This window comes from Morone saxatilis, unplaced genomic scaffold (genome assembly GCF_004916995.1).
Source record: "Morone saxatilis isolate NCDOM2014 unplaced genomic scaffold, NCSU_SB_2.0 Contig17, whole genome shotgun sequence".
Taxonomy (NCBI): Eukaryota; Metazoa; Chordata; class Actinopteri; family Moronidae; genus Morone; species Morone saxatilis.
In genome coordinates, this window is record NW_023339729.1 from 15,730,218 (window position 1) to 15,740,246 (window position 10,029).

A 10,029-nucleotide genomic window follows, 5' to 3' on the forward strand; every position below is an offset into this window, starting at 1 on the left:
ATTATATGTTGTTGTTTTTTTTTAATAATCTAAATTTACGTGTTAAATTTGATAACATTAGACACCAGTCTGGGGTTGCATCTTTTTCATGCATATGTGTGCTGTGACCTTAACTACTTTATGACTGCTAACTAGTGATTATGGTATTCAGGAATGTATATGTTGTGACTTTTGAATTATTATTATTAGATTCAGCCATTAACTCACAGTCAGGAAAGGAGAGGACATCCATGCCCATGTGAAAGCAATTTCATTTCAACAAATGGATGTAATTCCAGTGTGTCCTAAATCAGCAAATGCACAAAAATAGTACAAACTCTCGAAAATGATGGAGATAATCTGATTATCAGCTCCCCGCCCTCTGCTTCGGACTGTCTGCTACTGTCTCCATCCTCTAAATCTGTATTCAAACACCCTGTTGCCATTAATAAAGATCAAATATTGCTTGAGTGCTATTTAAGTGTTCCTTACCGATGCTCTTCAGCTGTGCCATCTGGTTCCGTCCCCGGCCAGAAAGTCAGCTTTTATCCACAGCAGCATGTTTATTTTATTTGTGTGTGTGTGTGTGTGTGCGTTGTGTGTGTGTTGTCTGTGTGTGTTCGTGTGTGAGAGAGGTATTAAATTTAGAGTGCACTGTAGCAGTACATAGTCTGAACAATACAGCCTAAAGGTAGCAGGTAGAGGAGGAGCAATACAATGCTATTACAATACACTGTCAATAAAATTAAAATAAAAGGAATAGTTTGTCATTTTNNGAGAGTTAGATGAGAAGACTGATAACACTCTCACTTCTGTCTGGTGAAACTGCAGCCAGCATCCGGTTAGTTTAGCTAAACAAAGAAACATGTAATGTGTTAGTTTGTAGTCTTTTTATAAGTGCTGATTTATGGCTTATTTTGTTTCCTTTAGACAGATCCAGGCTAGATCTTTCTCCTGTTTCCAGTCTTCGTGACCAGCAGCTTAGTGTCTGCTGGCTGTAGCTTCATATCATATTTACCATACAGACATGAAAGTGGTATCTTCTCATCTAACTCTCCGATTTCCCAAAAGTCAATCTATACATTTAAACCTGCAATAACATACTTTTTTTTTTACCACTTGGGGGCAGCAGAGTTGTGAACACAGCACTGACATATCATGACCTTTTAAGGTATTATGAACTTGTTTTACACATACAGCAGCTATGGAGCAACATATTATTATACTATTCAAAATATTTTAGTACAATCTTTTTCTTTAACAACTCTTGAGAGTAATGTATCTCTTTAGCTGCTAAATGCTTCACTGTGTTCACCAAATAGTGGCTTACTGTGTCTGCTGTTTGGTGGTGAGCAGGTGGTGTACAATGGGGTCTTTAGAGCTTTTTAACTGAAAACAGCGGCCCACATGAAGCTCAAAACGGTGCTATTAAAGCAGTGAGAGTGAACCAAAACAGTAAAGTTGTGGGTCGGACATCTAAACAATGAACTGAAAGTCTCTATAAAGCTCTGTAAAGCCAAGAGGAGCTACTGATTCGGGTGGTTATTCTCTACAGATGCATCACTATGAGACATTGACATTATCATATTTGTCTCATTGCTGTCATATGATTTTATTAAATCATAGCCGCTTTTAGATAATAATGAGATTACAACAGATGGGGTGGCAATTTAAACTGAAAATACACTTAAAAACTGGGTTAGAACTGACATTGTTTGGGGGTAAAAATACCCAACAACAGGGTTGTTTTGATCCAGTAACCCAACAGCAATATAAAAATGCCACCAACACTGGATCAAAACACCCTGTTGGTACTGGGTTAAATGAATCCAGTATTGCAGCAGTGTTACACTGACAGCACACTGGGTAAATTTTCATCCAAGCGTTTAAAAAAAAAAAAAAATTAAATATTTTACCCTATTTAAATACATGACTCCATGAATATTTAACTTGACATTCTTAACTTGAATATATCCAAATATTTTAGGAGGAACCAAGCTGTATAATGAACAGATATTTTTAGTGGAAGCAGAAGTGCTAATTCACAAAAGCCTTTCCTTGAAGAAAGAGAAAGTCATCATGTCTTTCCTGTTGGAAAGCCTCAGTCTTCATAAGACAGTAAAGAAACACTACCTGTCCCTGGCTAAAGGTGCAGAGTGCCAGGTGACGTACATCTGGATCGATTATTCTGGAGAAAATCTACAATCTAAAACCAGGACTCTGAACAAAAAACCAACTGGAATCAAAGGTATAGTATAGGAAGCGACTCTAAAAGCTTCACTTTGTAGTTCCTGTTGTTATTTTTAAAGAGCTTTAAGTAGCATTGTTGATGTCTTTCTATAACATATAAAATATAAATATTGTGCCTGATATGTTTCTGTTCCTACTGACCATGTGTTAACTGGTACTTTCAAAATGTCTGTCCCCTGACAGATATACCAGAATGGAGTGCTAGCTGGATGGATGGGAATTCAATTGAAGTCACTTTGGTCCCGGTCAGAATGTTTCGAGATCCCTTTACTCTTGACCCAGATAAACTGGTTTTGTGTGAAGTGCTTGACAGCAACCGTGTGCCCATGGGTAACATACTACAACATAAGAACTCAAAAGTGTCAGCTACGTGTATATACAGCAAACTCTGAGCCTTGGTGTGCTGCACCTACTGATTTTATTTTCTCCACACAGGAAGTAATCAGCGTTCACAGTGTGCTAAAGTCATGGAGGAAGTTAGAGAATTTGAGCCCTGGTTCGGGATGGAACAGGAGTACATCCTGTTTGGTTTGGATGGACGGCCCTTTGGTTGGGCTCCTCAGGGCACCCCATTTACAAGAGGTGGGATTAACAATGGATATGTGAATGTTGGACTGAACTAGAAAAACATGCCTAGTATTGAAAGTATTATGAAGACATTTACTATTTATTTTGTGATGTAATATTTGCAGAGACAAATATGGTGACAGTGCTTTTTAATTTCAGCAGTTTTCTCACTAGATCTCATTTTGTGTTTTTTTTATTCTCAGTGAATTGTGCTGTGGGCATTAACCAAGTGTATGGAAGAGACATTTGTATCTGTCACTACAAAGCCTGTCTGTATGCTGGCTTAAAGATCTGTGGCACCAATGCAGAATCATTACCCTCCCAGGTATGAACCGCTGTTTATTTTATTACCAAATTCTAAAACCTATTTCACTACATTTGATTAGCTAATTCATGGGAATTAGATAAACTCACCTGGGGGGAATAATATTGAGCCTAATCAAGATTAAAGCTGCACTAATAAGTATTTTTTTTAAAGAACAATTGGGTCAAATTTGATTGTAATGATGCACCCACAGAGAAACCCACTCTGCAGTTCCTTTCTGCTCTAATTAGGTTTATAGTGTATTTAAACCGAGATTATGTAACTTTTATACCTTAAAATAACAACTTCCAAGTCATTTTGATGCTACACTGAGTTGAAATAGCGTGAATTGTCCCTCTGTCAATCTCACTCTGGGCTGTATGCCTGTACACTTTGTAACTTTTGGCTCTGGGTCAGGACAAGCAAGTAATGCTTCACACACCAACAACTGTTATACACATTTTGGTGAAAGTGGATCATATTTTATGGAGGAAATGTTTTCTAGTTTGTTCTCCAGCTGCTCCACTGCAACTCTCGAAAGTAACTGAAAGCAGCTTTAAACTAAAGCTCTCCCATCAGGTTAAAACAAGTAATGATAACATAATGTAATAATTTGTGAATGTATATTATCATGAGATAACATGGTTTAATTCATGATTTTGTGTATTACTATTATTTATATTTAATTTATATTATGTCTACAAGCGCCTTTATTTGATAGTTGACATAAGAAGACAGACATTATGACAAAATCACTTGAGTGTCTGGTTAATGCAAAAGATACAAGCACTGGTTGTATCTCAGCTGGGGTCCTTTGTTGCATATAATTTCCCTATATTTCCTGTCCGTATCCACTTTACAAGAAGACAATTCCCTCAAGATTTCATACAACCTACACATGGTCATTTGGTTGGACACACAACCAGTTTCAGGAGTACAAGACATTGTGGTTATAAGATGTCTCCTTCTCTTCCTGTGATTGGTGTCTTTGTCTGATTAGTGGGAGTTCCAGGTCGGCCCGTGTGAGGGGATTGAAATGGGGGATCATCTGTGGACTGCTCGCTACATCCTGCATCGCGTATGTGAAGACTTTAGAGTTGTTGCCTCCTTGGACGTTAAACCCATCGAGGGCAACCTTGATACATCAGGCTGTCACACCAATTTCAGCACCAAGGAGATGAGGAGTGAAGGGGGACTTCAGTAAGTCTCACACGGACACAAAATACACACATCCTCTGATTTTGGTGCACAGGCAATAGGTATTTGGAAATAGAAGCATAAATAAGATCTGTTCTCTGTGACATTACAGGTACATTGAAGAAGCAATCAGAAGGCTGAGCAGGCGTCACTCTCAGCACCTCCATGTCTACGATCCACATGGTGGTGCTGACAACATGAATCGCCTAACCAGTCAATCATCTTCTACCTCCAGTTTCCATGAGTTCTCTACGGCCACATCCTGTCGTAATGTTAGTGTGCGCATCCCTGGCCATGTTAGTCGGAGGGGCTGCGGGTACTTTGAGGACAGACGTCCTGCTGCCAACTGTGACCCTTATAATGTGATGAGAGCCTTGGTTGAAACCTGTCTGCTGGAAACCTGTGAGGAAAATGATGAGGTGGAGGCTTCTTAAGAGGGGAGAAATACATCCAAGACACCACAGAGCACAATAATGTAGAGACAACTTTTCTGTAGTTATAAACCTTTGTGAAATTTTAACATATTTGCAAATGCAGAGCTTTTTAAAAAAAAAATTAATTGAAAATAAAAGATGACATCAGGCCTGTCCCCCCCCCCAACACATGTTAGGTGTAGTCTGGTTTATTTACTCTCTTCAACTATTTAACCATATATCTGAAGTGTAAAGCACTTTGTGTCTTTTTTTGCCAAAAGGTGCTGTATTAATACAAAATATTCATAATTGTTCTCTGATGTTAACAGGACTCACTCAAGCAACTCAGTCCTAAATGACAAAACCACTGTTGCCTGTTGAGTTGGAATTAGGAGAAATGGGATAAAACATTGTAAAAAACAACAACAACAAAACAGTAATGCTGAATGCAAAAAAATAAACACAGAGATAAACAAAAATGGCTTGACATGATTTTCTTTTGTTAGACTTCTCTCAGCCCTGCGCGTCTCCGCGCTGTGCTGTCAGCAGTGAGGACCAGCTGGTGGTGCATGTGGTCCCCAGTAAATCTGCTCTGCGCTCAGAGCAGCAGCACAGATCAGTCCGACTGGAGCAGGACGCGCGCTGAGTGCTTCCACCCCCCCACCCCCTGTTAATGGTACGAATGGGATGGGCGTTCTTGTCCTTGTAAGTTTGGCAGCCGCAGCACCAGATGATGAATAAAAAACACCACCGGGGCTTGGGCACTGGTTTGGGCAGCCGGGAGGAAGTTACCGGCGGCACCGAGCCTCTAAAAAACGGCCTGGCGTCCTGCGCGCTGCTTATTCATTTTGGACGGGCTTTTTGGGCAACTTTTACGGTGTGCGCAGCCGTTTTTTCGCTACCGGCACCTGCGCGCCAAAGTAACCAACATCTTCATCGTTGTTCCCTGGCTCTGTCGGACCTCCTGGTCCGCCGTTACTGGTGATTGCCGTGGACAAGCTGTGGCTGAAGTGGCGGGTTTCTGGCCGTCTTGGAGCGGGTACTGCGAGACCTGGCTGGGCCTGCGACATCATGTGCTCCACGGCCTCCATCCTCAACCTGTGCGTCATTAGTGTGGACCGATACTGGGCCATCTCCAGCCCTTTCCGCTATGAGAGGAGTATGAACAAGAAAGTGGCCTCTGTTATGATCGGCGTGACCTGGACAGTCTCCGTAGTCATCTCCTTCGTTCCCGTGCAGCTGAACTGGCACCGGGCGGAGATCGGTGATCCGGCTGTGGAGGATTTGGCGCTTCACGGTAAGAGTGTCGATGGGAGCTGCGACTCCAGCCTGAGCCGCACGTACGCCATCTCCTCCTCCCTCATCAGCTTCTACATCCCCGTGGCCATCATGATTGTCACGTACACCCGCATCTACCAGATAGCCCAGATGCAGATCCGGATGATATCCTCCTTGGAGCGGGCGGCAGAGCACGCGCAGAGTTGCCGCTCGGACGCACATGAACAGTTCCCTCACCTGTGTACGGAAATCAGTGCCAACTCCTATACGTCTCATATCCGTCTTAATCCTGAGCGCTCTAATCGGGAGCTCAAAGTCTCCATCAGAAAAGAGACGAAAGTCCTCAAAACTCTGAGCATCATCATTGGCGTTTTTGTCTGCTGCTGGTTGCCGTTCTTCGTCCTGAACTGCGCTCTGCCCTTCTGTCCCGGACCAGAGGCCGCAGGGGCACAGAGGGGCCCTTACTGTGTCAGTGAAAAAACCTTCGACGTCTTCGTGTGGATCGGCTGGAGCAATTCGTCCCTCAACCCGGTCATCTATGCGTTCAACGCGGACTTCAGAGACGCCTTCCTGCGCCTGCTGCGCTGCCGCGGACGACGCTGCTGCGCCGCGGTGAGCGCCGCGGTGGAGACCGTGATGGCGAGCAACGAGGCCGGACACCTGAAGCAGGAGAGCCCGCTGAAGGCGAAGCTGAGTGTCTCCTGTGCCCGGAAGACTGGGGGCAGTGAGGACAGCGGGAACACAACGGTGACCGTCTTGTATCACAGAGGGACAACTTCGGAGCCGGTGACGGACACCGAGGAAAGTAACGACAGAGACAGACTGACGCAGATACCAATATAAGTGACAACACTGATGAAATGTGCGAGGTCAGGGAGCAGCAGGCTAAGAAGTTAGAGAGTTTGCACATCCAACCCCAGATATAGTACAGGGGCAGGGAAAAAAAAGAACCAAAGTCAGTCAAACATCCATGTGAACAAAAAAGAAGCCTCCATCTAAAAAGGACATGGTCACATGACACAAAATTATACCCATTATCCATGTTCTTATTATTTTTTTTCTGTTATCTAGTAGCAAATTGTATTTTCATTGTAAATTTGGGGGGATGATTGTGGAGCTTATATCTTTATTTTTGTTCACATGGATGTTTACCCTACAAAGACTTTGTAGGTTAAAATGTTACACTGTGAAACTGAATTAAACTGTACTACCTCTCCTTTTCCTTATCAGGACAAATATAGACCGGTCCAGATGTGGGTAAATAAGGTGAGCCCACAAAAAGATTAAGACTTAAATGGACTGTGTTTTTACAATTATTTAGTTTAATCAGGTAATCAAGATACAGCCATAAATAACTAACAAGGCGGACACCTGATGGTCAGAGTCTTAAATCAAGCTGGAACTCATTTATTGTTCAATCTCATTGTTAGATTAGAATTTAAAAGTTGTACACGGATCATAAACCATTAAATTAACATTGCTGAAGTGAATTTCAAAAGAATCCTCAGATGAAACATAACAGCAAACAAAATATCTCACCCATTTTACTTGAAAAACACTGACATTTAGATTTACCAGTGAAGACGGACATTTTTGCCGTGAGCCTTCCACTCAAGCCACCATGGACACAGAGTTACCAGAGGTCAAGATTTCTCTGAATCTCTAGAAATGGGATTATGTAACTCACTCACATTAGCACCCGTCAGCTGTGCATCTTGGTGAATGCACTGTGCACTCTGTTTCCCCCCTCTCTCTCCTGAAAGAAACAAACATGAATTATTTGTAAAGGTTGTTCCTGTGAAAGATGCCCTGACCAGTGAGAACACAGAAGCTTTTACGGTGACAAGCCACAAAAACACAAGATTATTGTCCATGCAGTGAGGCCGAGGCAGGAACAGAGACTACAATATTATAGCTGGAGGTCCGCAGTCTCATATGCTGCTCTGTGATTAACTTTGTGCAGATTAACATCTGTTCGTTTTTGTTTAATGAGACTTCCTTGTTTGTGTTAAATATGAACGCGTGTGTTACAACCTCAAGCAGCCACAAGCCTTAATGGAGCCAACAAGGATTATGATTCCATCCGGAGCGGCACATATTTTGTTGATGGTTGTGATTACATTACTGTTACACGATTTAAAAAAAATGTTCTTTTGGGAAAAAAAACAACCCTTTTTCTATTTCATGCTGAGAGTTATATGAGAGGATTGATGCCACTCTCATCTGTCTGGTTAAGTAGGCCTTGTATGTAGCTAAAGCCAACAGCAGGTTAGCTTATAGTTTAGCACAAAGAGTGGAAACAGGGGCCACCAGCTTGCATGGTTCTAGGTAGCTGTAGCTTTACATTTAAAGCAATACTTTCACATTATTGTTGTATGATTACCTTTGTGTTCATCTACGTTTTGATCCCGCCTCCTGACAGGGTTGAATGAACTAATCAGCCTGTTTAACACGCAGGCTACAGTACGTGTTGTTGCAATTTCAGAGTTGTGTGCATCGGCTACTCCGACCATAGCACCCTTCTCTGCATAGGTTCACAAAGATGTTTACATGTATCAAGATGCATAATTCCAGCTATAGATGTGAGAACTGTAAGTTAATTATGAAGCAGCAGTTAGTTTAGCTAAACATAGAGACTGGAAGCAGGGAAAAGTGGCCATCCTGTTTCTGTATGAAGGTAACAAAACCTGTCTATAAGCATCTCTACAGTTCACTAATTACACGTGATACCTTGTTTCTTTAATCAAAACAAAAGCTTAAGTATCACACTGTACTGTGTTACGAAGGGTTTTGTACCAGACTATTTTTTGAGCAGTTGCCAGTCAGACATTTTTTTTTACCCTATTGAGGGAGTTAAGGCTAGAACATACTTTACACATTCCACGTCCGCAGACAGTTCAAAGCAACCACTTAAGAAGAAAAGGACCAGGGACAGGAAATACTGAATCCATCCATTATTGTCTGATCATGTTCAGATGCAGAAAGTGAATGAGGCTTTAGGCTCGCTTTTCCCCTGTTTCTAGTCTTGATGCTAATTTAACTGGCTTCTGACTCCAGCTACATATTTACTGTAAAGACTTGAGAGTGGTATGGATCTTCTAATTGAATCTCTGCAAGAAAGTGAATAAAGTATTTCCCAAAAACTCTTCATTTTAAGTACACCACATATTATGGATTAGTGCAACAACTGCAGTAATAGACAATCCGAATTTACAAATTCACTGAAAATGTATGCAGTTAACACTTGTATTATCTCTGTTAGGCACCAATGATAACATGTTCGTGTCTGTGTTTATTCTGATGTGCAGGAGTGAGAAAACACAGAGATGGTGCGGTATACTGTGTAATTGTTTCCAGAGGGGAGGTGTGTGCATCCTTATGGTGTTCGCTGTGTAATGGGCTTGTAACCTACATAGGACATCCATCAGCTGTAGGCATCTCCAGCTGTATGTAAGAACAGTCACCATACCAAAGATGATTAATAAAACAGAGGTTGAATACATTTTTAAAACTGTGTCTCCCATTTACAGTGGTTGCATGTAGGTTACTGAGTGAGAAAAGTCATTACAGGCCTGACTAGAGTTCAGTACAGAGATTGGTATGTGGAGTCTTTTCTCTGAAGAATGATAAAGTGATTACATCTATTAATACTGACTGACTGTCCTTGTTTCATTCTTTCTCCATTTCATTCTCGTGTCACCCTAAAGGAGCTCACTGCATTAACGTGTCTCTCAGGGCAGTTGTGTTCGCCTGGGGAAACCTTTAATGGGCCACCCCTGCCCACCTTGAACATGTGAGAGAAAAAGCCCTCGAGGCTGCAGGCCAGACAGAAAGAGCGAGAGAGAGAGAAAGAGAGAGAGAGACAGGGAGTTTCAGCAGGAGCTGTTAATTGATTTGTGAACTCATCTAGCAAAAGGTACTGTAACTACTGCTCTGAAGCCTCAGCATACAGGGAGAGTTTGAACATTTTATTTATTTATCCCATTTTAACAAGATAATACCAGAACAAGGACTCCCCATTGTTAATCGTACAGTCTAACA

At 41.9% G+C, this 10,029-nt stretch overlaps 1 protein-coding gene and 1 pseudogene across 2 annotated transcripts; both read left to right on the forward strand.

The window, feature by feature from the left end:
- Positions 1-2,058: 2,058 nt before the first annotated feature.
- Positions 2,059-4,784, forward strand: LOC118327253 (glutamine synthetase-like). Of its 2 annotated transcripts, none has more exons than XM_035660541.1 (6): positions 2,059-2,227; positions 2,413-2,559; positions 2,665-2,811; positions 3,000-3,121; positions 4,101-4,300; positions 4,410-4,784. In XM_035660541.1, the coding sequence occupies exons 1-6, from the start codon at positions 2,059-2,061 to the stop codon at positions 4,729-4,731; spliced, it is 1,107 nt and encodes a 368-aa protein (XP_035516434.1). In that variant the 3' UTR covers positions 4,732-4,784. The 2 variants fall into 2 exon arrangements, with proteins under 2 accessions (XP_035516434.1, XP_035516435.1); XM_035660542.1 differs by having other exon boundaries at positions 2,665-2,790; positions 2,979-3,121.
- Positions 4,785-5,443: 659 nt separating this feature from the next.
- Positions 5,444-6,831, forward strand: LOC118326692 (annotated as a pseudogene).
- Positions 6,832-10,029: the final 3,198 nt, after the last annotated feature.